The 26,498-nt window shown below is 39.3% G+C and overlaps 3 protein-coding genes across 6 annotated transcripts; 1 reads left to right on the forward strand and 2 right to left on the reverse strand.

The window, feature by feature from the left end:
• Positions 1-634: 634 nt before the first annotated feature.
• LOC131557902 (ubiquinol-cytochrome-c reductase complex assembly factor 6) lies at positions 635-2,711 on the reverse strand. Its single transcript, XM_058805390.1, has 2 exons — positions 2,489-2,711; positions 635-893 (listed from the first exon to the last, which is right to left on the reverse strand). The coding sequence occupies exons 1-2, from the start codon at positions 2,642-2,644 to the stop codon at positions 798-800; spliced, it is 252 nt and encodes an 83-aa protein (XP_058661373.1). The 5' UTR covers positions 2,645-2,711; the 3' UTR covers positions 635-797.
• TDG (thymine DNA glycosylase) lies at positions 2,668-12,665 on the forward strand. 3 transcript variants are annotated; one of them, XM_058804552.1, is made up of 10 exons: positions 2,668-2,727; positions 5,187-5,335; positions 6,119-6,348; positions 6,818-6,887; positions 7,467-7,602; positions 7,686-7,768; positions 7,847-7,941; positions 9,423-9,594; positions 9,870-9,998; positions 10,489-12,665. In XM_058804552.1, exons 2-10 carry the CDS (start codon positions 5,242-5,244, stop codon positions 10,626-10,628), a joined length of 1,149 nt encoding a protein of 382 aa, XP_058660535.1. In that variant the 5' UTR covers positions 2,668-2,727; positions 5,187-5,241; the 3' UTR covers positions 10,629-12,665. The 3 variants fall into 3 exon arrangements, with proteins under 3 accessions (XP_058660535.1, XP_058660533.1, XP_058660534.1); XM_058804550.1 differs by lacking the exon at positions 2,668-2,727 and adding an exon at positions 2,866-2,961; XM_058804551.1 differs by lacking the exon at positions 2,668-2,727 and adding an exon at positions 2,866-2,961 and having other exon boundaries at positions 10,492-12,665.
• Positions 12,506-26,162, reverse strand: GLT8D2 (glycosyltransferase 8 domain containing 2). Of its 2 annotated transcripts, XM_058805388.1 has the most exons (10): positions 25,898-26,162; positions 23,942-23,996; positions 22,431-22,526; positions 21,071-21,239; positions 19,281-19,398; positions 17,833-17,917; positions 15,017-15,129; positions 14,415-14,581; positions 13,867-13,979; positions 12,506-13,330 (listed from the first exon to the last, which is right to left on the reverse strand). In XM_058805388.1, exons 2-10 carry the CDS (start codon positions 23,958-23,960, stop codon positions 13,158-13,160), a joined length of 1,053 nt encoding a protein of 350 aa, XP_058661371.1. In that variant the 5' UTR covers positions 23,961-23,996; positions 25,898-26,162; the 3' UTR covers positions 12,506-13,157. The 2 variants fall into 2 exon arrangements, with proteins under 2 accessions (XP_058661371.1, XP_058661372.1); XM_058805389.1 differs by lacking the exon at positions 23,942-23,996.
• Between the last annotated feature and the right edge of the window lie 336 nt (positions 26,163-26,498).

The following is a 26,498-nucleotide window of genomic DNA, read 5'->3' on the forward strand; positions in this document are numbered from 1 at the left end:
TAGCGAGAACTGATGTAAATGTAGCACTTACTGTGATAATTTCTGGATCCCTCTGCTCTTACAAGACTTCCAAGTACTTTGGCAGTAGGAATTAGGGAGCTTTTTTGTTTCCTTACCGGGTAATGTGTCAGACTCTGTTTTTACATGTTAAACTTAAGGGGTAACTGAGGATGAAGTCTGTGCTTTGTCCTGGCACCTTTCTCAAGTAAAACAATCCCAAACTTCCCAAGCTCTATGTACCATTCAAAACTGGGTTGTTGAGCCATCTTCCCAGGATGGTGACTGAATCTTAAAGTTCCTAGTGCAAGAGTGTTGTGGTGATTCTATTTCCAAACTGAAAGGTAAACCTGCACTTTCTATTTCAGAGTTTTGCATATTTACAGCTATCAAAAGCAACCATAGACAGATGAAGATGCCCAAATGGAGCAAAAACAAATCTGATTTCAGTGTAATCTGCCCCATTTTAACTGAGATGACCAAACGGTAAGATTCCAGCCTTACAGTGGACTAAAGCAGATTTCCTGTCAGTGATACATCTGTGTCATGGTTTGATGCCTTATTCTGAAGTATACTTAAAATGTAATCCAGATTTATGAACTCACAAGCATTTTGGCACACAACTGATGGGACAGCATTCACTGTATGTTTGTTTTTATTGCTGCCTGCAACTCTGCTCAAAGGAAAGCAAAGACACATGCATGACAGGAGCACAGTATTTCACATATGTATTTCTGGAACTTAAATAGTTGGATAAATATTTTATCAGTTCTAGTTTTCACAACAAAAATAAACTCGGGTCAGTGTTGTGAAGTCTGAACTTCGCTTGATCTTTCTTTTAGACCCAACAGTTCAGTTCTCAGTTCTCCAGGCTTAGGAGGTATTTCAGGTATGCTCTATTAAAAACAGAGAAAGACATCAGTGGTGTGGCAGAGGAAAAACTAAACTCCCAAAACAGTAAATGAGCTTACTCTGCAAGAGCATGACAGCTAAACTGTGATTTTACCACCCTCTACATGCAAAACACCTTAAGAATTATTACCTTTTTGAAACTTGACTTATTTTATAGTAGCAAAATACAATTTGGAAGAAAAAAAAAAAACAAGATAAAAGGAAGAACAGAGAGTTTGTTTTAAAGGAGCAACACTTATTTTTGCCATTAAAGTGAGTTTGGTAAAGATAACTGATAAATACATCAGAATTCTAGCACAGCTGAAGTTTCCTCACATACTCTTGGTGATAGAAGAAAATGTTTCATTGCTTCTACTGTCCTGATTTAGAAATAAGGCACTGAAACTGGAGTTAAAATTTTAAAAAGGCACCAGATAACATGACATTTCAAGAACTGCACCTCTTCAAAATTCATGCTACTTAAGAGATATAGATCATTTGATCATTCTGAATAAATATGTCGATTTGCCAGTAATGAAGACTACAGTAGAGACTACTAAAACACAGAAATTCTGATGTATTTATCAATGACTGAAGCATCATTGCTTCAATTTTGACCTGACAGCTCAAGCATGGTAATTTTTTAAACTTGTTTCCCATTTGAAAGTAGCCCAGAGAATTAAAAAACCCAAGAAGAATATGTGAGCAGAAGGATGAGAGAAAGCTTTCAAGTCAGACCTCCAGGAGGCTAAACTAAACTATTACTATTCCTAGTGGATGATCTCATTTAGAGTTTAATTCTGTGACTGCCATTTTTACATCCTCATCTGTCATTATTTCTAATGTTAACTTTTGGTCACCTTCATTTCCACTACTGGAGAAAATAAAGTCTATTTTAAATCTAGTACAGCCCCTTCTTGCCACTTTTGCACACACTTTTCAAAACCCAGCTTCCCACAGCAGAGACCCCTTCTCGACATGTGGTATTATGTCCACAGTGTCACAGTCACAGCATTGTTAAGAGTTGCAAGATCATCCTCTGGAGATCATCCAGTCCTAGCCCCCTTTCAAGAAGGGCCACTTAGAGCAGATCACACACGAATGTGTTCAGGTGGGTTGGAATGTGTCTAGGGAGGGAGCCTCCATGACCTCCATGGACAGGCTGTTCCAGTGCTCTACCATCCTCAATGGAAAGAAGTTCTTCCTCATATTAAGGTGGAACTCCTTATGGTTTAGTTTATGGCCCTTGCTCCTCATCCTGTCGCTGGTACCACTGAAAACAGTCTGGCACCACTCTCCTGGCACCCACCTCTGAGGTATTTATAAACATTAATCAGATCCCCTCTCAATCGTCTCTCCCAAGAGACGCCGCAGACCCTGCATCATCTTCGTGACCCTTCACTGGACCCGCTCGAGCAGCTCCTTGTCTTTCTTGTACTGAGGAGCCCAGAACCGGCCACAACGAAATCCTGGCGGCCTGGCCAATGCCTCTGATCTCTGCCCACCGCCAGGCCAGAGAGCTTCCCGAGGCACAGCCTCTCCAGCACACCCTCCACCCTGCACACACTCTACCAGCGACTGGGACCCTCCCAGCACTTACAAGGTCAGGCCTGTAGTACCTGTGAACGACCTCGGCCCCCGCGAACATGGCCAGCACGCTGGCTGCCAGCGCCCGCAGATAGGTGGGCCACGGCGCGCCGGCGGGCATGGCTGCGGGGGCGGGCCCTGTGCATAGACCGCGCCGGACGTGCGTCATCCCCGGTGCCGTCAGGAGGGGGAACGGAACAGGGAAGAGGGTGCGAAGGCCCGCCCTTACCGGGGAGTATCGCGTCCGGCGGGGTGAGTCGCGACACATCGCCCGCACCTCGGCTCGGCCGCCGGCCGCCCCCTCATGCCCCCCGCCCGGGGCGGCCGCGGCCCCGCCCTGCGCCCCCATTGGCCGGCATGGTCACGTGAGCGGGGCGCCCGGCGGGTCAGTGGGATCGTAGGGGCAGCCGGCGGTGACGACCGTGGCGTGGCGACAGCGACGGGCCCGGCGGGCGCGCCCGGCATGGAGGGCCCGCAGCTGGGCAGGTACCGGCGGGCCGCCGCAGCCGCTCTCGGGCCTCGCGGTGGGGATCACCCATTGTCCTTCTCCTTCCCCGAATCCCGCGGGAAGCCGGGGCCGCCCAGTGGCGGCTGCCTTCCTCCCTGGGCACAAAGAGGGAGGAAAGGCGCTCCCGGGGCTCTGAGGCTCCCGGGCCCGCGGCTGGGGGAGCGCGGCGGCCCTAGGGAGCGTGGGCGCGATCGTGTCTCTGCCCCGAAAGGGATTTGAAAATTACTTAATACCTGGTTTTGTTGCAGTGAGCATATATTTTTCTTTTACCTTTTTCTTTTTTTCCTTTGTTTTTAGCGTGAACGGAAGGGGAGGGGCGGGGAGAGGAAAAAATAATGAACTGAAGGGAGGGGAGAGGAACAAATCACTACCTTTTCATGGTGATACTAAAAGTACTTAATTAAATGTTCTGTAATATGTATACATCAATACAAAAAAATATTTCTGAACCCACGCAAGAAATTTGGCCTAAAGTATATACAAATCTGAAAATCAGCTTTTTTTTTGGTTCGTTAACTGTACAAGTATTTTAAATAAAATGGAACTCTTCTAGCAGAGGGTTTAAAGTATTCCCTGTACTCAAAAAATCTCCTATAGCTTCGTTAGGCAACTTCCCTGGAATCTGACAGATGTATGTTCATATTCTCCTTGTTTCAGGATAGATATCTGGGTTAAAATTAGTGTCTTGATCACAAGACTGGGTTTCTTAAAAATCCAGTGTGTAGTAGGGACTGGTCCCTCCTCTTGAGAAATTTAAAATCAGAATCATTTAGGTTTGATAAGACCTCTAAAATTGTCAAATCCAGCCATTAACACAGCACTGCCAAGCCCACCACTAAACCCTGTCCATAAATTTACACATCTGCAACATATTTTAAATACCTCCAGTGTGGTGACTCTGGGCAGTTCCCTGGGCAGCCTATTCCAATAGTTGACAAGCCTTTCCATGAAGAAATTTGTCCTAATATCCAATCTAAACCTACCCTGGCACAATATGAGGTAATTTCCCCTTGTCTTGTCACTTGTTGCTTGAGACCAACTCAGCTTCAACCTCTTTTCAACCTTCCTTATCATTGTGGAAAATGATAAGGTCACCCCTGAGTTTCCTTTTCTTCAGGGTAAATGCCCCCAGCTCCCTCAGCTGCTCCAGACCTTTCCCCAGATCTGTTGCCTTTCTCTGGGCATGCTCCAGCACCTTCCTGTAGTGAAAGGCCCAAAACTGAACATAGGGCTCAAGATGTGCCACAAGCAGTGCCAAGTCCAGGGGGACAATCCCTGCCCTGGTCCCGGTGGCCGCACTATTGCTAACACAGGATGCCATTGGCCTTCTTGGACAAATATCTCTATATCTAAAAATTATTTGGTGTTTTTAATTATAGCTCTGAGATGATAAAATTATTTCCTGAAAATCTACTGTTCACCAAGTCCTTGCTATGTATTTGTGAGGCAGTAGAAGCTATGGACAAGAAGGTGGCTGTGTAGATAGAAGGGAGTGACAGAATAAAGTAGAAATGGGTGTGAGGGCTGTATATGACTAATAAATGTGTGGAGAGAGAGAACTGTCTATGGAAAAATGTCGTTATGCATAGGATCTCTGTATGTGTGAACACTGCCATATGGAATAAGTGCAATACTTGTGTTGGGATCCAGTGTGTGATAGCAGGACAACATCTGCCACACAATTTGTTAAAGCTGTTTAATAATCTGCATAGTGGCAAATCCTGTGTGTATTCTTAATGCTTTATAGCTCTGAATGATTCATCCATTCTGTATCTTATCAGATCAAGCAACTGACACCACATAAAAAAGATCTAAAATTTAGGGAACTTCTGGAAGCCCAGAGATCTTTAGCTCAACATGCGTTATAAATTGTTGGTCTGTTTGATAGACAATTTGCTTTGGAAATATGTGCTACCGTGATTTGACAAAAAAAAGAAAATATAAAAGCTCTATTCTGCCCTTACGAATGCTGTGTTAATTTCACATCATAGCAATTACAGGAGAACTGTGCTGTTAATGTTGGGGTTAACTGATACCAGCTAAGCAGCCAGACTGCTTTGATGTTGTGGGTTAACAGAGTCATCAGAGAATGTAAGTGCAGTACATGCCAGCCTTGATAAAGTTTGACCTTTACATTCTGTTTGGTACATCGGTAAGTTTCTAAATTGTTGATAAATTATTTCTTTCTTTCTTCCTCTCTAAGATACTGCGCATATCTTCAGCAAGCTCAAGCATTTTACTCGTTTCCATTCCATCAGATGATGACTGCAGTGCCCAGCATGGAAATGATGACTGAGCAGCCAACTCTAGAGGGCATTCCAGAGCCAAACATTGCTCAGGAGCCTCCAAAAGGTAGCTTGACTGGGCTATGCGAGTGAGCTGAAGTGAGAGTGAGTGATTGGGAAAAAAATATTGCTCTTAAATTGCTTCCTTGGACCTATTGGATTTCCTTTCCTTGATGGTCACTGCAGAAGTATTGATTAATTGTATTCTTTAAGAAACATATTCTAACAGACAATTAAAAGAGAGGAAGTAAATGAATGTGAATATATGCACATTGTTCAGTCTCACATAATTATCTTGTTCCAAGAGAAGTAGATTTTTTTTTTTTTTTTCAATAGGTAAATGCATTATCTTTGCTGAAGTAGTGGGTTTTAGTATTGTGTTAGAGAAGGTTTTTTTAAGATTCTGGCTTCAAAATACCTATTTTTTAAAACTTTCTGCAAGAGAAGTACAGTATAATTTATTTGAAATATTTTTGTTTGAATGATTGCATCACAGGTAGGGAATTGGTTACTAACTATTGTTTTGTATAGTGTGGCTTATTTAAATAAAGACTTACTGGTGGAAAGTGACACTGTTCTACAGCTCAACATTATTAATGAACATAGAGAGAGAGAGAGAGAGCAATCTCTGGGTGGTCATGTCATGGCCAGTGCCTGTGCTGCCTGAATCTCTAAACTTTTAAGAGCCAGAAGATGAGAAAGCTTCAGGTGTGTTGCTTAAATTAATGAATTTTGAAGGTAAATTTACCTCTTTGCCTCTCCTTGTGTCCATACATTTAGCTGAGTCTATTTGAATATCCACACTGCAACATGGGAAATGTACAAAAAGAGTATTTGTTGTGTGTTTCAGAAGTTAGAAAAGGGGGAAGGAAAAGAAAAGCCAAAGCAACTGAGCCAAAGCAACCCAAAAAGCCTGCTGCTAAAAAAGAAAAACCAGTCAAGTCCAAAGGCAAACAAGAAAAGATCACAGATACTTTTAAAGTCAAAAGAAAAGTGGACCGTTTTAATGGTGTATCTGAAGCTGAACTTCTGACCAAGACTTTGCCTGATATTTTGACCTTTGATCTGGATATTGTGATAGTGAGTAATTCAATTTCAAGATTAGGTTGAAAAATCCTGTATTTACTTGTTATGATTTATATTCTTTCTGCCTACTCATCTATATTGCTTATATGGCAAGATCTTGCAAGATAAAGTACATAAACTTTCCTGTGTGTAGAGCTGCTTTGCATTTGTTAAAACTTAGTCCTAATTTCTGAGGAATCTAAGGCTCATGTTTAGTACAGATTCATGAGAGCCCATAACTCAGTGCTTTATTTCCTGGAAGCTCTGCGCCCTCTGAGCTGCTCTTTTGACCTTGCACATCTGAATGAGGCACTGCTGCAAAATTGTCAGGTTTTTTAAAAAATGATGGAAGGTGCCATTAATACATTTTTGTTTATTAACAGTAACTTTGTGAGAATTGAATAAGCATCCTTACTATAACTTGATTAAATTCTTGACTAGCAAGCCATGTTGTCATTGTTAAAATGGACTGCTGTCTTTGTAGATTGGCATAAACCCTGGCCTGATGGCAGCTTACAAAGGACATCATTACCCAGGACCTGGAAACCATTTTTGTACGTTTTTGTTTTTCTTTCTTCTTTTAGCATTTGCAGAACTTTATTAGAACTTGTGGCATTTTAACTAAACTAGTTTGTTTTTTGTTTTTCTCCTGGGTTTTGGTTTGTTGGTTTTTAGGTATTTTTTCTTTAGAGAGGGATTTTTGTATGCTAAATATGAGTTCAAGACAGCAAGTTCTGTCAGAGAGGCCCAGTGAAAGGAGAAGCAATGGCAAATTGTCAAAGAAAGCTGACACATAGTATTTGCCACACTCTTTCCCCCCAAATCCAAATTGATCGCTGCTTAAATGAATCACAAAATCTAAAGCTCTGTACTGAGCTTCTAGAATAAAAGACTGGTTTGCCTGATCATGATAAGGAATTCCTGTTCACTGGGGCCTTTGGAAGAGGTAAAGTAATATTGACTACTTTAAAACTTTCTGGATAGGTCAGTAGTCTTCCCAAATTAACTGATACTTTGTTAAAATAGATTCTTCCTATAGCATTCCAGTAGTGCAGTAGTCAAGTGGAATTTTTTGGCTCTGTTTTCTTTTCCTTGGAAAAAGGTAAATGCATATCTGTCTTCCTACTTCACAGGGAAGTGTCTGTTCATGTCTGGTCTAAGTAATGAACAGCTGAACCACATGGATGACCACACCTTGCCACATAAATATGGGATTGGATTTACAAACATGGTTGAAAGGACAACACCTGGAAGCAAAGACCTCTCCAGGTAAGACAATAAAAGGAAATATCAATCAGGCTTGTTATTGAATTAATAGTTGTGATTATAATTTTGAGTATTTTGTCTTTTAGCAAAGAGTTTCGGGAAGGAGGGCGAATTCTGATGCAGAAGCTACAAAAGTATAAACCTCGTATAGCAGCTTTTAATGGAAAATGTGAGGAACTTATACTTTTAAATGAATCTTTTTCTGCTGGTAGCTTTTTTTTTCACTTACCCTATATTTTCATTTTAGGTATTTATGAAATTTTTAGTAAAGAAGTTTTTGGAATTAAAGTTAAGAACTTGGAATTTGGACTGCAGCCACACAAAGTGCCAGATACAGAAACTGTAAGTATTGAGACTGAGAAACAAAACTAGGGCACTCCATATTGATTATTTTAAAATTAATGAAATCTCAGGCTTTGTACACACTTAGGATTACACCAGTCTGACCAGAGTACAAGAGGTGTGAAAGGTTTTTACTTAGAGAAAGGGGAGTAGTGCAGTTTTTGGACACATCTTTAATGCAGCTTCTTCAGCCTTGCAGACTTCTTTTGAAAAATGGCTTGTTATGGTTCGTAGGTTGGTGCATTCTCTGAGGACTGCATAAAATACAAGTAACACATGCCTGCTTTTATGATAATTTTCATCTGATCCCGTGTCCAATTCCCTGGGTATTTGTATTACTGGATTTTGATACTGACCGTAACCATGCAGTGCCACAGTGGGGGAGAAAGACCAGCAAGTCCATCCTTATGCTACTGCACGTGACCCTTCAACATTGCTGGATCTGGGCATGCCCAAGCTTTTCTGTCAGACTGGGTTTCCTTAACTTCCTGCAGTTTGAAGTTAAATTGGATGCTTAAGATAAAACAAGTAATTTGATGAAGAGTGCATTAGTCATAGAACTCTAATGCTGGAAAATACCTCAAGAGACCAGCTATGTATCATTAATAATTGGATTGTTTAATGTATTCTTATAAATAAGTTTGAGCAAAGGCAATTACACTGCTTGCCAAGGTAGCTTATTCTAAAGCTTCATTATCTTGTCAGTTCAAAAGTTTGGATTGTTTTTCTTCTTATTTCTATCCTCAATTACCTGTGCTGCAAGTTTCAGCTGCCTTTCTCTAAAGGTGGAAGTGTTGCCATTAGAGCCTGAAGAATCATTGGATAAAATATTTTCTCCTTAGGTAGCCCTTAAGGACTTCTACAGTAGATGTATTTGTAAGAAAAATAATCCCCTTTACTGGTACTTGTTCATAAAGACTGCATGATAATAGAAGTATTGAATACAGTTTGTTTTTCTTGAACTAACTTGATATCTTTAGTTAGGGTTGTAGGCAGAGGTAGAAACACTGAAGCTGGCTCCAACTGCACTAACAACAATTTCTCACCCTGGTTTACATCATGCAGATGCACTTCGCCAATAGGCCAGGCTAATTAACCTGTGCTGCTTCCCTCACTGCTTTGGGATCTTTGCTTGCTATCATGTACTCCTCTATGCCTTGGCTCAGAGCTCTGCTTGTTCAGGGAGTTCTGGAGTGTGCTCTGCTCTCTTGTAACACACATGTTGTTGCTTCTCCTGCAGCACATAAATAACTGGTGAAAATTGTGCTCACTTAGCAGCTGGTAATCAGCCTTGTCTTCAGGGCAAGACAGATGGCTAGCCAAGAAAAATGAAAACTCATTTTAGCCCCTTCCACAACCACCTGTGGCATTAGTTGAAGTTTGTACAAATAGTTAGAACAGTTAAGTTGTTCTGAATGCACTAAGTATTAACTCATAGCTTAGGGATCAGTAATGCTTTTTTTCTTGGTCTTTGTCTCAAGCTCTGCTACGTTATGCCATCTTCCAGTGCAAGATGTGCTCAGTTTCCTCGGGCACAAGATAAAGTCCATTATTACATTAAGCTGAAAGACTTAAGGGATCAACTGAAAGGCATCGCACCCAACATGGAGGTCCAGGAGGTGCAGTACACATTTGACTTGCAACTTGCACAAGGTATTGTTTTTATTTTGTTAACACTTCATTAAAACGTAATGTAGTGTACAATACTAGCAGTTTCCCAAGCAGAAAGAAATAAAGAATTTTTTTATGGGGAGATGTGATTCACTAAACTGTGTGGTATAGAATTATAGATTCTGTTCTCTGTAGTACAGCCTACATTTTTAAGGAGAGCAGGTAGAATCTTGTACAATTTGTGGCTTTTCTGATAAAAGTCCTCTTTGATAATTTTTATTCTAAATATTAATGCTTGAGCTGTTCTGTTTGTCCAGAGGATGCTAAAAAGATGGCTGTCAAAGAAGAAAAGTATGACCCAGGCTATGAAGCAGCATATGGAGGAGCTTACTGTGACCGTGCGCTGTATGACACTGACCAGTGCAGCTTGTCTTCAAATGAAACTGGTAAAGTGCTTGGGGCATTCAGTCTGCAGCCATTGCTGGGGAACAAAGAGCCTGTGGTGTCCACTGCTGTTACAGGGCTTGCAAGGATTTTTCAGGGGTGAAGAGATAGATGAGATTGTTGACTTCATGATCAGAAAGCTGGATTTATTGATTTATATGTTACATTAAAACTATACTAAAAGGAATAGAGAGAAAAGTTCAGAAGCTTGCTATCCTAACAATAGAAAAGGACAAGAATAAACAAAGGAGATCTCTCTGATTCTGTCCCAGAGAGAGCTCAGCCTTTGATTGGCCCTTAATTGTACACATCCAACATGGGCCAATCACAGGTGCACCTGTTGCATTCCACAGCAGCAGGTAACCATTGTTTACATTCCCCTTCTGGGGCCTCAACTTCCCAGAAGGGGGAAAAATCCTAAAGAAAGGATTTTTCACAAAAGATGTCTGTGACAAAGTGCCTTTAAAAATTGTGTGATTTTTGTTTGTTCAGCAGGAAGCAATCTACAGTACTGCAAAGGCTCGTCCTTCAGTGAGGTTCCTAACGGACAGTGGATGACACAGTCCTTTGCAGACCAGATTCCAGAGTTCAATGCTGGCATGACACAAGAAAAGGAAGGAAGCAGCATGTAGGAGCTGTTTCTTCTTGGCTATGCACACATGCTGCAGTTTTAATGCAGTGATCAAGATTGGTACCTCAGTTCTCCAACTGAAGCATCTGAATAGTATTTTATTTCCCCTAGTTATTTTATTGTAGTCCAAAGTAAGTGTATGGTAGGCTGAAATCCATGAACTAGATTATTTTAAGGAACTGTCCAAACTTTTTTTAAAAAGTTGGCCTCTTTTTGTATATGAGTTTTATATTTAACATATACCATTTCTTCCAGTTTTAACAAATTGCTTTCTCATTTGTGAAGATTTCTTTGGGATGTTAATTTTATTCCATAAATGGCAACGTGGTAGGAACAGCAGCAGTATACTTTTTACTGATGCCTCAATATTTGGATATCTCTTAGTACTTTTATATCCAGAGGAGAAAATGGAAAATGTACCCTTACCTTGTGTGAAACAGTGTTTTTAATCATGCACAGTTAAGGAAATAGCGCTTTTCAAGCCTGCCTTTTACCGTCTTAAAAAGCATAGAAAGTTGTGTTCTGCAGCTATGGGTGCTGTCTTCTGGGTGGGATGAGAGAGCTCTGTCTGTTCAGTTTGTGTACCATAATTGAGGATGAAGGGAGTGAAGACATCATCTCAAGTCACAACACTGGGGAGGAAAACTTGTGTCACACAGGACAGGGCCTAAATATTCTAGCTGAGATCTCTTAGGATAAGGTTTCTCTACCACTCCATCTCTTTCCCCCTTAAATTCCAATGTAAGGAACTAGAATTGCTTTTATAAAAAAAGCAAAAACAAAGAGCAGTGGTAGTTCTTGAATTCTGTGGTATTTAAACCCCATCATTTCCATAAAGTTAGTCCCTTTGCCTGACCTTTAGCAGGAGCAGGAGACAACCCCTTTGAATGAGACAGAGAACTGAAAGACTGCTTTGTCTTTAAAAGTCATGTACAGCTATGTTATTTACATCATGTACAATTAGCACTGGGTGAAATAGATTTGCAGTTTAGCAGATTAAGCTCTCTTCAATCTGTCCTACCTTAGAGGGTCTTCCCTTTATTCCACTTAAAAGTTAAAAACACTAAGTTGAATACAGGGACAGTAGTTCCATGAATAAGTTGTCTGTAGAAACTATAACTCTCTTCTGAGGAACTTGCCTAAATTATACACATTTTTGGCCAATATTAGTGATTAAGAAAAAAAAATTCATCCTGGTGCCTAACTCTCATCTTCTTTCCTTCTTTTATCATGTGAGGAAAAGATGAAGTAAAAGCAATAAGCTGATGAAAACACTAAAGTTTTGATAATCTTATGACATTTGGTGCTTCACATACTTGAAAACAGACACAAACAGTATCTCCACGCTCCATGCTGGTCAGAGATTCCTGTACCAGTATGATTTATCCTCTCTTCACAGCTAGTGACATTTGTCAGTTGTGTGTAACTGGTTAATGTAGGTTCTAATCCTACTGTAACACCTCTTACAGAGATCACATACTGTCAGCCTGTTGTGAGGCAGGCGTGTTTACAGTTTCTTCCCAAATTATGTGGGTTAATTCTGAAAATCTTCAATCGAGTGAGTGTGCATTATGATTCTGATTGTGTTTATTAGCTGCAGCAAAAAGCTATTCCACATATTGTCAGAAAGGTATAGGACTTGTCTTGTCTGTTATTTAAAGTGTACTGAAGCATGTATTGCTGTTTACATGGATGTTTTCCTGCAGGTGCTTGAAGTATCTTGTATCAGGGATTTGTTTAAATTTAGTTTTATTTTCAATAAAATTAGAAGCATGAAATTAGCACTGCTGCGTATGTAGCACAGTAGGATGTAACTCCTGAAAGGCTATCCTGTTTGATTGGAAGGGAAAGGTCTCTTCCTTAATGGAATCACCCACTTGGTTATCTGGATATAAAATACAGTTAAGTGTACAATGACCATTCCACTAAATACTGCAATTCTGTGTCCTTCCTCAAAACTGGTGCTCTTTTTGTTACAGTGATACAGAAGTTCTTAATTTGTCTTAAATCTATCAATAAAATTGGGAATTGTACTTCAGTGTATTGGAATGTATTTTGCATCTTGATAGGATGTGTTATACACAGAGATGCCACAAAACAGTCACCCCACAACAGAACACAGTAACATCTGCCCAGGTTTTCAATTCAGGCTGTTTAATGTGGGCTAGATAACTAAACACTTCTTGTACATAACACTGCAGCTATCTCCTGTGTAGATTTTTTCCTATTAGAAGATACTGGAATCTTACTTAGAAAGACCTTAAATTAAAGCACTCTTTCTGACACTGAATTTCACCTCTGTGTTTAATGAAAATACTTCATTGTCAAATACATTTGTTTCCTCACCTTACGGGAAAAATCTGAACCATGTATTGGTCACTCCAGCCTCCCTCAGCTACCATAAGCACACAAAACTGATGGTCAGTTTTTCATATTTTTAACAAATACTTTGTTTTCTAAAATCATACAACATGTTGCATCTCAAACTATTAAATGCATCCCATACACTATGTTATGCAGTATTTCAGTATCAGCTGTCAGGACGAGTTAATTTGAACTTCCCTGAGGGGTCAGGAATAAACCAGTTTTCCCAGAGATCAGTGTGGACACTGGGGTAGTCCCAAGGTTTGTATCTCCCATTCCAGTGAAGTAATTTAGCTTCTTGAAGAAATTGCTCTGAGTAACGGGCATCAGGACTCCAACCTGCATAGGTAGATTAAAAAAAAAAATTTAAATGCAATTTTTGATAATGGAAGATATTGTAGAGTGAGTCAAATTCAGGTGACTTTTTTCAGAAATCTGATAGGTATGCTTTCATGTTAGTTTACAACTAGTTGTATGATACAGCAGCTATTTTCAGCTTGATGCCTCTTATTAGCAAAAACTCTGAGGAAGTTTTCTCTCTCAACACTTTTAACATCTTGGCATAGCTGGGATTAAAAACAAAGTAAAATCTATTAATTTTACCATACCAGCTAAGCCATTATGTTTTTCCTAGGGTAATTCACCACTCCCTAGATGAAAGGTAACTACATCCTCCAAATTGTTGATAACAAACACTGCCAGGTCTCCCCTTTTCTTCCATTGCACATGACTTTTTTCAGTCTCACTATATTCAGGTGTTTCATATGTTCCTTCCATGTACGTGGCACATGAGGTAAAGTCACCTAAGGTCTTGCACCGGAATCTCACAGATTCATCTTAGTTCCAACTTGCAAACAGTGAGAAATTCAACTTACCAAGATGCCTTATGTGCCACATAGGATTAATAGAGGAATATTTTCCATGAAATACAATCAGCATTGGGGAGGTTGCCACACCTCCCCCAAGGGTACTGCTATAGAGGTTTTCCCTGCAAAAGGAAAAATAAAAGAATATGTTCAAAACCTCAAGGAATCTTTAGTACAAAAGGCAGATTAAAAATTATTATCTGGCAAGAAGAAAATACTCCTCCTTCTTTAAGCTAGCCTCAGGAAGGGAAGATCATTCAGTGGCTTCATCCCAGGTTAAGTTGGTCACCCAAAATGAGAACCACATGTTCTCAATGTCCCTCAGGATTAAGTGTGGCTTGTGATTGAACACAAGACTAAAATTCCAAGTGGCCATTTTCTGGTACAGGATTGGTCAGATTTAAACAGATGGAAATGCTGGAACACGAGTTACTTCACTTGACAAGATCTCAAAAGAAAGACTGCTTGGAGTTAAAAAAAACCTGTAAGAGCTTTTAAATGTTAAACTGTAAAACAAGTATTAAAAGTACAGTGTGAAGCTAGATTTCTACACATACTCTACATTTCTTCGCATCCACTTTTCCAATTGTTGTGTGATCCACTGATGTTTCCATTCAGTCATGTTACCAACAATTACTCCAGGATTAAAGGAGCAGGTGCTGGGGCTGATGCCAAGATCTCTAATGGCTTGCTTTCTGTAGTCCAGGAATCCCATGTATGTGTTCTAAGAAATAAAAAAGTATGTTCATCCCCTATGAATCTCTGTAAAGATACATTTAAATGCACCTCACTCTCACTGAGAAGGAGATTAAATATGCTCTTCCCAAGACAAGTTTCTAGATGGTAGTTACCTGTTGTTAGTTCTGTATGACAAGGCTGTAAGGCAGGATACTTCCAGATATTAAATTACTTTTTCCACAATATTGTACCGTGGAAGTTTGATAAGCCTTTTCTCTTGCTATGTTTGTCTTTTGGTAGCCCACATTAAGTCATGCAGCATCATAATTGTACCAGTACAAAAAGTCCTTAATTACCTGTACTATTACAAAGCTATCTATATCTACATATATAAAACTTTCACTTTGGGGAAAACACATAAAATCATCTTACCTTTATGGGCAAACAAATTTGTTATTAGAATTCCAGAATGGCATCTTACCTGCATCCCTACACTTCTAACCATTTCATGTGTAGAAGGCAGGTCACAATCATCTGAAAAAGCTGCTGCATGTCCAGGAGCTAACTTAGTATTGTAGAGTTCCTGGATGTCACCTGATTACAGAAAGGTCACAAGCATGAGACAACACCTACTGCACTGCTGCAGACCTGATAGGACAACATCAGCTCTCATATCTTATAAACACACCAGTCTTAAGGATAGCCCCTACTGAGTTTTGTAATATGGTGTCCTAGGGTGACTTTATGATGCTTTTATCCCCAGTCATGTGTTCTGTTCATGCTGGATATTCTATTCTGTGCCTTCAAAACTGGCTCTCAGAGCAAAGGCAGGGAGATGAACCACAAGGTTTTTGTTAGCAGCCTCACTCACTCCTCCACATTTGGCTGGACTGTTGGTATCTGGGCACAGATGGAGCAGAACATCATGCTCCTTTTGCTTTCTAGTTAGTTAGTTTAGCTACCTGAGGCAGTCTGAGCTTTCCCTGGACTGTTTTTCTTTCCCTCTTCTTGGAACCATTTGAACCTGCTCCAGACCAGGCCCCGGGAAAACATCAAGAACACTTCACAGCCTGCTGGGACCCACTCTGCAGCCTTTTCCAGTGCCAGAGGGACTGATAACAGAGCAAGCACCCACCAGAGAGACTTTCTGAATTTGTCGTCTCTTCAGAGCAGTGAATGAGTTTCGTCATCTGGTATTGTTCATTTTGTGTGCTGGAGAGTGCTTTGCCTGTTAAATGAACAGGTTCTTTCCAGTTTTCTCTGAGGAATCCTTCCTGAACCGGTTGCGGGGAGGGGCCCCCTTTGGAGGTTTTCTCCCAAATTTGCTCTAAACCAGCACATATGGGACCATTTCCAAATTTGCACTTGGATATCTAAGGTCTATCTTTAGATAGGATCATTGGTATTCAATACGTTGATATTGTTGTCCAAAATCGGCTACAGCAGAAGCCAACAGGACTGTTAAAAAGCCTGGTTACAAACTTATGCATTCATAGAGCTTCTCTATGGAGAGAGAGGGCAAAGGCAATTTTTCTGAGCCTCTTTTAGTCTTACAAAAGCTCCACTTCAGTGTTTTGCACAGATGAGGTTTTTCCTGTTATGGTGTATTTATCTCCTGGGAAGATACCTGGATTCCAGCAATGGCTGATTGAGATGTGTCTGTCATTTGACCATCCCTGCTGGCTTCACATCCCACCCAGCTCCTTCTTGGTGGAGGGAAACATTGCAATGCCTGGCACCTCACTCATCACCTGACTGTCACGTACCCAAGATGTGCCAGGATGGTTTCAAAGCAGGTAGGAAGCAGAACACTCCCACAGCAATCAAGTGAGCCTGCATCTCAACCCCTTACAGCTTCCAGTTTTACTTTTGTTTTTATCTCTTTTACTTTTTGTACTGCTGGTCTTCTGCCAGGTCAAACAGCTGAATCAGCTGCTTCTGCAGCTGCACAACTGCATTTTACACACATAAAAGGAGCTGTCTGGGGACAGGAAAGGCCACTTGGTCAGCAGCAGCCCACCATGAGGTTTTATGTGAAACTACACCTTTACCCCGCAGCTCCACGATTATCATCAGCTGACACCCCCATGGAAGGGGAGAGCCCTGTGCTGGTGAACACAAGTGCAGGGAGGGGTGACAGGGGAGTGGCAGGCTCAGCTTGAGCTGCTCCTGAAATTGGAGTCTAAAGGAAGACCTGGAACCTTTCAAAGAGTTAAATATTGCTGCTGCTGCCCATTGATGACAGACAGAACAACAAAACAAAAAAAAAAGCAGAGATTGCCACTGGAAGCACCTGTACTGGAGAACTGTGATAGGAAATCTATGGCAAATTAAAATGAGGCAGAACAGATTAGTTGCCTTTTACAAAGCAGGAAATAGTGACCCCTTTAAGTGCAGGTTGTCTGAAATCTGCCTCTAGGGAGACAAAACTATAAAAAGGTGCAGAAAAGCAGTGGAGAATTATACGTTTGCCATTTGCAAATTCACTGGTCTTAGTGTTCTTACAGCAAAGACTAATAAAGGCCCAAAAATTTATTGTACTTATACCTTCCAAAGGAAATTTTGCTTAGTTGCCCACCAGGGTTAAAGCACAACACTCTGGTTAAAAAGTGCTTTAAAGTTACAAGAAAATATAATAAAACAAATATGAAGACAACAGCTCTACAGAGAAAAAAACCCCAACGATTTGGAAACAGAACAGAAAAAACTCACAGGAAATTAATTTTTAAAAAGAGATCAAAAGAGATCACTTAGATGATAAGAAAAAAATAAAATATTTTTTCAGGATTTCAATGCCTTCTAAGTGCTCCCATTTGACTAGGAAGTCTGAAATCTTCGTGATTCTGCAAATTACTTTACATTCTGAGCTGAAGATGCTCAAAACCATATTTTGAGTGTTTGGAGCTTCCATCCAAGTTTTTGACTAAATTTCTCTTGCTCTCAAGAACAGCAATTCTGGATAAAGAATTGGTAGCATTTGTGGGGATTTAAATACCAGAAGGAAATGCATGTCACACACTTAATAGACATTGCAGCTTCTGAGTGAAATCTATGGTATCTTCTAGCAATTAACCAGAATCAATTAAAATGAAACCTGCATACAATTTTGACCAAAATTATTCAAAATATATGCAGGTAAGTTCTTCCTCAAACTTTCATTTAAACAAACAGATCATTTGTAGTTTCCCCAACACTCCTACTAGCTGCCTCAGTTTCTGTCTCACAATTCCAAATGGCTGTAAAAACTGCAATAACTTGGATTTTAATTCTGTTAGAAACTGGTTTTTAACAGCTTACCTTGAACAATGACATCATCATCCAAATATATTACTTTCTCATGCTTCTGGATAAGCAAAGGAAGATAAAATCGAACAAAGTTCAACTATTAAGGAGAAAGAAAAGGTAAAGACTAAATGGTAAAGCTGTTTATCACAGCAGTCTCAGGCGTCTGTCTCTCTTAAGTCAGTTGGAATTTCTCTCTCTATTGAGCACTAATCAGTGACCATTTGCTTCTTCCCCCATAGCTTTACTGCTATCTCAAATCTGGTATTATTACTGTTATTGCTGTTATTACTTATCCACTATGGCTCTAACCATGCAACTCAAATATGTTGCTTCCTCACAGAATCCTTTAGGCTACAAGGGGCCTTTTGAGATCCTCTTGTTCAACCCCCTTGAGAGGGCTCAGCTGCAGCAGAGCCCACTCAAGCAGACTGACAAGGACCATGCCCAGCTGGGTTCTGAATATGTCCGCAGATGGAGACCCAACAGTCTCCCTGGGCAACCTGAGACTTTTAAACTAATGCTTTAAAAAGCCTTTTCTTTAGCTCAGAGGGAATTTCATGTTATTTGTGCCCATTGTCTCTTGTTGCTCCCCTCAAGTATTTACACACATTGATAAGACCCTCCTGAGTCTTGTCTTCTCCAGACTGAAACAGCCTCAACTCTTTCAGCCTCCCATATAAAAGATGCTTCAGCCTCTTAATCATCTTTGTAGCCCATGTCACACTCGCCCCAGTAAGCCCATTTCTTTCTTATTCTGGTGGACTCAGAACTGGGCATTTTCAGATGCAGCCTCACCAGTGCAGAGCAGAGTGGAAAGAGCACCTTTCTGGACCTGCTGCCAATGTTCTTCCTAGTGCATTTTTACAGCATAAATCACACCAAACATTTAAAAATGTGATAGTACCATCAATCCACTCTAAAGGAATTATTTGACTAGTGACACAGACATGGGATAACTTCTACAACAGCAATGAAGAACAGAGCAGAGGGAAAGGGGACTGAGAATGTAAGAACAACCATAAGAATTCAGATAATTTTACCCAGCCCCTGCCTTCAGAGTGGTCCTAACTGGATGCTCAGTGAAAAATAAAAATAGAGCAAGCACACAGAACAGTTGCTCCATGTATTCTTCTAGCTTTCAACTATTTTCAGCTCAAGGGATTTTCTGATCTAGGTGTGATCTAAATATGAACTTTGATCCTAACTGAACCCCCTTAACATTTTTACATCCATCAGACCTTTCAGCAAGGAATTCCAGACATGCAGTACTCATTGCATGAAAAGTGCACAACATCTCTTGTTTATGCTATCACTCTGACTAACTGGCACATTGGCTCTTGCATTGGAAGAGACATATATGCACACCTCCTCCATGAAATGGAACAGATCTAGGACATTTTTAAGCCCATAATAAGCATTAAAAACCTCAATAATTTATTATGTGGTGTTCATTGACTCACAGGCTGCAGTAGCTCAGGACGTGATGCATCTTGTCTGATTTTTCCTTTTAGTACCATAGGATTGAATTCCACAAGCTTAAATTTTATTTCTTTCAGTTTAGAATTTTCAATCCATTTTCTGTGATGGAAAGAAAATAAGTAATAAAAGAAATATCAAGTACATGGCAAGTACTTCCGGCATGAAATTCACAGACACTTAGGAGAATAATAAGAGACCTTAAAATCTCACTTGATCTATTCTGTCCCAAGACAGAATCCCTTATGTCTACAGCTATTGCACATAGTCCTTTGTTAAACTTGTTCTTAAAATACAAAAAATCCCCACAAAACCACAATAAAACAAACACCCCATACCACTCCCCAAACCAGAGACTCCATATATAGCCCAAACAACTAATCTTTCACTAATCTTTCTTTACTGCCAATAAACTATATTCTTCTAAGTTTTTTTGCTATAATTAAAGATTATAATTTCTTACCCTATCTACAGTGCTTTTAAAGCTGAGGTTAGTCTTCACCCTTTCACAGCTTCATGGTCTTCCAGATGACTTCTACATCACCTCCTAATTATGTATTCTTTATACTAAACTAATTTTCTTTTCATCTTTTTGTCAGATTTTTTATCACCCTGTTTATTTTCTCTCCTGACACAAATTGCAGATGCAAAGGCTACAGAAGTGAAGTAGCCAGAGATGAGAACTGCTAAGAAATGTTTTAGTTTGCATTCACAACTTGGTCCTCTTCAAGACAATGTTTGCAAATTTGAATGTTGAAACAAAATGAACTGAAACTTCATGAAATTACATTCATTGAAATGTCAGGATATCATTTCCTTTCATGAAATGAAGAATTCTCATTTATGAAGGAAATAAATAACAAATCAAGGAATGAAGTGAAATGAACATACATGAAATATAATGAAGTTGAAAAAGAAGAAAACTATGCAATGAAGTGAAACAAGTGAAAGGGAATAGAATGAAATGAAGTGCATTGAAATGACATGAAACCTCAAGAAATTATACACATTGAAATAGAGAATTCATTTCCTTTCATGAAATGAGGAATTTTCATTTCAGGAAGGGAAATAAAATGAGAAAGGATAGACTAAAGCAAAAAGGATAGAAAGGAAAGAAAAATGTATTGCAGTAAAACTGAGAAGAAGAAAATTCTGAAATTAAGTGAAAACAATTAAATTGAATGGAATGAAGTGCTGTGAAATGAACTGAAATTTAATGAGATGAATATTCATTGAAATCCTGAGATTTCATTTCCTGTCATGAAATGAAGAATTCTTATTTCATGATAGGAAATTACATGAAAAATTAGGAATGGAGTGAAATGGAAAGAAAGTCATCACAATACTTTTTGGGCCCCTTTTTAGAATTTTAATACATCATCAACAGAAATTAGCTTTAAACAGCAAGTTTTTTCTACTTTGAAGATGAAGATTCAGCACCAGAAGAGAGGTAAGTGCAGTGGCACAAAGTGGGATTGTGACAAGCCGGCAGTGTATCCTTACCTCACTACAGATTCTTCTGCAGCCTAACTATCAAAACCTAAGAACAGGCATGGCATGGTCTGGTTATTTCACACCTCTTTGCATGAGTCAGTGCCTTGTGGAGGACACAGTGGTCCTTTTTTTATCACATACATAATCCTGGGGGTTGCTCCCAATACTACTAGATTTCTCTGAAAAGTCCTCTGAAGTCCAAAAGGACTAGTGCCTGCGCTAGGAGGAACAACAACATGGCTCTAACTACAGCCCAAACCAAAGCAAGGCTGATGTGTACCGAATGTGTGGGATGGTTGTCTTCAGCCCAATGATGTAGAATAAAACATTGGCCTCTGTATTGCTGTAGATGCTGCTGATTGCTGCTACAGCTGCACCCATCCTGCCCGCAGCAGCACAGATCACCACTGGGATTTCTTCCTCCATTTCCTCAGGGTTCTCCAAATCCACTACAAGAAACAAACCCATTTTACACCAGATCTGGGTCACAAAGATGAGTAAGTACTACCATAAGCAGTAGAATCATTCTATCACCACTCCATTTTTCCTTACCACATCCTACACACATTCCCATCTCGCAAGGCACATAGCTTGAGCTGTTGCTAATCCAGAACCACTTGCAGGTTGACTGGACTGTTGGATGCCTCCAAATAGAATAAATAAGAGAGTTCTCAGAATCTTCTACTCAGCAGGGGCACAATTTAGCCTGTCCTTCATGTAGCTTCTTATTCATATGAAATCTGGAGAGGTTTGAATACCTTTGAGACTTCTACTTCTCAGCTATATTTAGTGCAAATTGAACAATAAGTTCCAAAATTATCAAAGGAAGGAGGCAAGTCAAAGAGAGTGCAATTGCATGAGCTCCACTTCTTTGGCAAGCTGGCTTGAAAGGAAGAGTGGAAAAATTTATATCAGCAGGAAGTTGCTAATGATATAAGGGAAAAAACCCTAGACTACACTGAATCAGGTCACATTCCTGCTAAGGATTTATATCCCTGATTAGCACTGATTAACTTACAGAACTTAAACAGATATAACTGTACTGGCTAAAACATAACAATTACAGTCATAACAACCCCAACAAAAATATATTGAAAATAAATTATTTATATCAAGATAGAGTTTGTTTACCTTGGCAGCAGTAAGCCAGCTCTTTATATAGATACTATATAAATAGCTTACTACATTTAATACTAGTCCAACCTAATTAACCTAGCAGGTTTCTGTCACTATAAAAATTTCAGCTAAAACTTCTGCTGTAAATATGAAGATTTTATGGCCTATTTGAAATGAATAATCAAGCCAAGGAGGCAGGGCATGATCAAAGTTCATTACCACTTGACAACTCCAATCTGTTCAGCTCAAGTAAGGATATACTCCAGCATCCATCTACATCAGTGACATCTGGATAGAAACTTAATCAGAATTACAACTCTTAGTCATCAATATCAATCTCCTATAATTTTATTCACGTAATTCAGAAGCAAAATGCTTTTCATTACAGACTATGCGAGACTAAGCAACAGTGTGAGTAGTTCATCTACTGCAAGACATTCAGTAAGGTGAAAAGTGCCGTTCACGTTAAGACATGAGGAATACAAAACAGGAACATAAATGAAACTGAAGTGAGAGTCACTTACCTGTTTCATTTCTTAATGCCAAGGGCACTTGGTGAACTTTTCTATACAGAATAGCGCACACAGTTAAGACAAGAAGTAACAATAAAATCTGGTTAACTGAAACAAGAGGGAGAATGTGTTAACAATCACTATAACAGCTAATTCCCAAGTATCTGACTAAAGAAAAAAAAACCCCAATTTGCAACCAGTACAGGTGATAGAAAAATTCGATAACCTGTATCTGTTGTGTTTTTCTCATGTTATTTGATCAACCTAAAATCTTGAAACATTAGAAACATAACAATAATTCTCCCTTATTAAAATAATCCCCAACAATCTGATTTTCATGGTTAATTTGCTCACTAAATCATAAAAGAGTCACAATATATTTGGGTTATCCATACTAGAAAATACACATATTTCTGAATTTAACCAGGAGCTCAGAACAGTTTTTTTTCTGGCTAGTCTGTTGTCTGTTTACACTCACTTAATGAGTTAATTCTTTTTATGTAGCCCTTCTATTCTATTATGCTTCCCTGATGAAACTTCAGACACAGGAGAATTTTTATATCTATTTCAATGCTCAGATCCTGAAAGTGTATTTGAGCAAAACCCTAAAAATTCTAGAAAAATAAACCCACCGTGCTAGTGAAACCAGGAATGTTCCAAAATATTTGAAAACACTTATTTTGACAGGGTAATTTAAATCAGTAAAATCAAGCAAGGCAAATACCTGCCTTTATATTCTGATTCATAGTTCCTAGAAGACTGTCTTGTACAGGTTTAAGTCATTCAACACAAACCAAGCATGTGCAGGTGTTGGGACAGTTCACCAAGCACAATAGGGAAGGAATACCTTGCCCTCATCAAAATGGGTGTTCTTTGTTTCAGACTACTTTGTTACTTTTGTACCATCATAAAATGTATTTAAGGTATTCAAAAGAGCAAAGGAAACAGAGTTTTGATCTATTTTAATCAAAATGGCCAACTGGCCATAACTGGGCACAAGACTAGATTGAAATTGGTAAACCAAACCTGCACTAATTTAAACCAGTTGAGGAAAAAGCCCACTGACTTCTGAGAAATTTTGGGCACGTAAATAAATGCAAAAGTCCATTTTCAGTCACTGACCTTTACAGCTGATGAGAACCCCAAAACTCTGGGGGCCACACCTCAATATTGAGTATGAACAGCATTAATGTGCAGATCTCTGTAAAATTCAGCTTCAGTTCCCTGGGCAGAATTCACATGAAAACAGCAGCTACTTGCAGTATTGGTGGGAAATTTCACAATCTCCAGTCTCATGAACTAAAGCACTAAGTAATTTTAAATTAATATGAAGTATGGTGGTACTTATCTGACACAGTTAACGGGAAAAGACTTATCTGCATACTTAAAGTTAAGCATAATTTAGCAATACCAGAACTATAAATTTGTACGCAACTCTGAAAACAGTTGCATGAGAAATGGGATTTGATATTTCTGTCCTCTTTTAAAAAATACATCTTTCAAATGTTTTTAATCTCTCTTACCTTTCTTTAAAAGAGCCATGTGTCCTGTTAGATTAGAACTGTGATTTATGGTAAACTAAAATAAAAAATAATTAAAAGAAAAAAAAATAAAAGTGAGAAATATCATTGATGCCAGAAGCATATTCTTGTTAATTATATAAAGGTCTAGGGTTTGGATTATCAAATTTTACTACGGAACTGGCAAAAGTAAAATGGCAATTAATCTCTGTAAATACCTTTTGTTTTTGAACAAATACTAGCTTTATGGGTTTGAAATATTTTTATTAATAATTTAGCAACTAATAGGTTTTGAAAAACATTTTCATAAATCCCATCTGACCATCTACATCAGTAGGTGATTTTTAGTACATTTTACGATACTGTGCAAAGAAGTATTAAAACATCCACCAATGCAATTTATAAATATATTTATCTCTGATTTCACCTCCAACATAGTAACTATAGCAAATACTCATGTCTTGCTGGAGTATGTATTCCCAAACATATGGGAACATTATACCAGGGCAGCGTCTTCAAGACCCTCAAAAAATTTCAGAGCAATCGTGCAAATATTTTCTAACAGCTGTATTCTTCCAGTGGGTTTAGTGGGCTTGTATTTATGCACATTTTTTGTGATGCTGAACAAAAGGAGGTAGCCTTCCCTAAAACTGTGCTTCTAGTCCAGGCCTGAGAGCAGCCATGTCTGAGAAGACAGAACATAACCCCTAAAGTACAGGATTATGAGAAATACAACATTCGATTGAATTCTGGACCCAAAACTACTGTTTATGAAAGAAAACACAAAGCACATAACCAAAACAACAACAGCCAACAGTAAAAACAGCACTAGAAGTTGGATGGGAGAGAAAAATCCATCTGTGTGATCCAACCTTTACACTACGTAGGGATAGAACAAAAACAATTTTACCTGCTTCCACACCTACAGATATGGACACATTGCCGCACAGATTAAGATATAAGATCAGTTCTGTGCACACACAAAAGTGAAGTTTGTTCCAGCTCCTTGACAAATCAGACAGAACAGCAAGAATTCTTGAAATCTGAGTCACAAAGCAGACCACCTCCCATTGATTAGTGCTCAACTTCAGGCAGAATATTAAATTAGTCTTTACTTTGACCAACAAGTTAAATGACAACAACAATAACAACAAAAATGTATATCTATGAAATTTAAGATGTGGCATTGTCTACAAACCACTTATATTCAAATTTATTTAAGTCAGCTAATGGCCAAATCGCAGTGAGAAAGGAGTACTCTGGAAGTTCTTCCACATCTGCACTACTTATCTACATTCCAGGAGACCATTCTCTTCATGTGGCATTAATTTACACAGAGGAAATCAAGCTTATCTGTCAGAAAAAAACACAGCTGAGAAAGCCTTTCTCTCATGCATTACACAGAAGTATTACTTTCTTTTACACTTAAAAACTTTACACATTTAGGGAAGCAGAGGGACAACAGAACCTGCTATGCTCTTGGACTAATTTTCTAACCCCACTTTAGCTGATCACATTCTTCCCCTGATTTCCACGGAGCTACCTTTGAATTAGCATTTGTAACAGTAGCCACAAATAATCCTGATGATCACTGCAAAATGAAAGCAGCACAGCCACAGCTTCATGTTATCTCCAGAAACTATTAAATCCACATAAACTGAACCATGTTTTAAACATTAAAATCCAAAGACAGACTCTCACACAAGTCTGAATTCTACAACTACAGCATTCCTACGCCCCTGATACACCAATTGATTACCTACTGATTTTTAAGGAAAGAGAGGTATATTTGTTCCCCTGCAAATATTTTCTCATTTACTGTAGACATTATTTCTTGGAACCTGGCAGTCCCTAACTCAGCTGCCAAATCCTATAACAAAACGAGGGGCTGCAGAAGGGAAAGCTCAAAAAACAGTGACATTACTGATCAGATATTTCCTGCTTAATTAGTCTTTTTACCTCTTCAAAGCAGCACAGTATTTGGGACTCTTCTCTCCTGAAGCGCTGTGGAGTTATTTACTTGGATCCTAGATAGCCCACGGCTGTAAGCACTCTTGCCAAAGCGTCCTCGACCACCATCCTCCTTTGAAGTCTCCCACACAAGGGCCTTACAGGGCACAGTAACAGTTTTACGATTTGATTCCTTTTTCAAACTCTTCAGAGTTTACTTTGGAGTTGTGCTGGTTTTCTTTCCTTTCTCTGCTGCTGAGGAATAGGGCAGAGTCCAGACACTGTGCTGGAGGAATGAGAGCACATAAACCACTTCCAGATGTGCAGAATGATGATACAGCCCCAGATCTGGCAAACTTGCCTCCGAAATTCAGCTAGCAGATTGCAAACAAATCCCATAAGACAAAAAGCCTTAAAGGGGTGGGGGAAAGAGAAGGAAACAAACCCTTCCAGAAGTCACTTCCAAAATCTAGCTGCAAGTTATGCTTTTAGTCATTATTTATGGTAAATGTGAACAGGCAACTAGTGTGCCAGATCCAGACTACAGCATGCTGAAGTCTAACAGAAAGCCAAATGTGGTGGTACGTTTTATGAGTTCTATAGTTATTTC

This window comes from Ammospiza caudacuta, chromosome 5, assembly GCF_027887145.1.
Source record: "Ammospiza caudacuta isolate bAmmCau1 chromosome 5, bAmmCau1.pri, whole genome shotgun sequence".
NCBI lineage: Eukaryota > Metazoa > Chordata > Aves > Passeriformes > Passerellidae > Ammospiza > Ammospiza caudacuta.

Excerpts from the sequence above, each read along its gene's own strand:
- LOC131557902 (XM_058805390.1), bottom strand. The coding sequence starts at position 2,644 with ATGACGCACGTCCGGCGCGGTCTATGCACAGGGCCCGCCCCCGCAGCC. Across the intron at positions 894-2,488 it reads GGTACTACAGGCCTGACCTT|AGCATACCTGAAATACCTCC; the intron begins GTAAGTGCTGGG and ends TGTTTTTAATAG.
- TDG (XM_058804550.1), top strand. The coding sequence starts at position 2,939 with ATGGAGGGCCCGCAGCTGGGCAG. Across the intron at positions 6,349-6,817 it reads TTGATCTGGATATTGTGATA|ATTGGCATAAACCCTGGCCT; the intron begins GTGAGTAATTCA and ends CTGTCTTTGTAG. Across the intron at positions 6,888-7,466 it reads AGGACCTGGAAACCATTTTT|GGAAGTGTCTGTTCATGTCT; the intron begins GTACGTTTTTGT and ends CCTACTTCACAG.
- GLT8D2 (XM_058805388.1), bottom strand. Across the intron at positions 17,918-19,280 it reads GTCCTGAGCTACTGCAGCCT|TTGAACTTTGTTCGATTTTA; the intron begins GTGAGTCAATGA and ends TCTCCTTAATAG. Across the intron at positions 15,130-17,832 it reads TGATGATGTCATTGTTCAAG|GTGACATCCAGGAACTCTAC; the intron begins GTAAGCTGTTAA and ends TTCTGTAATCAG.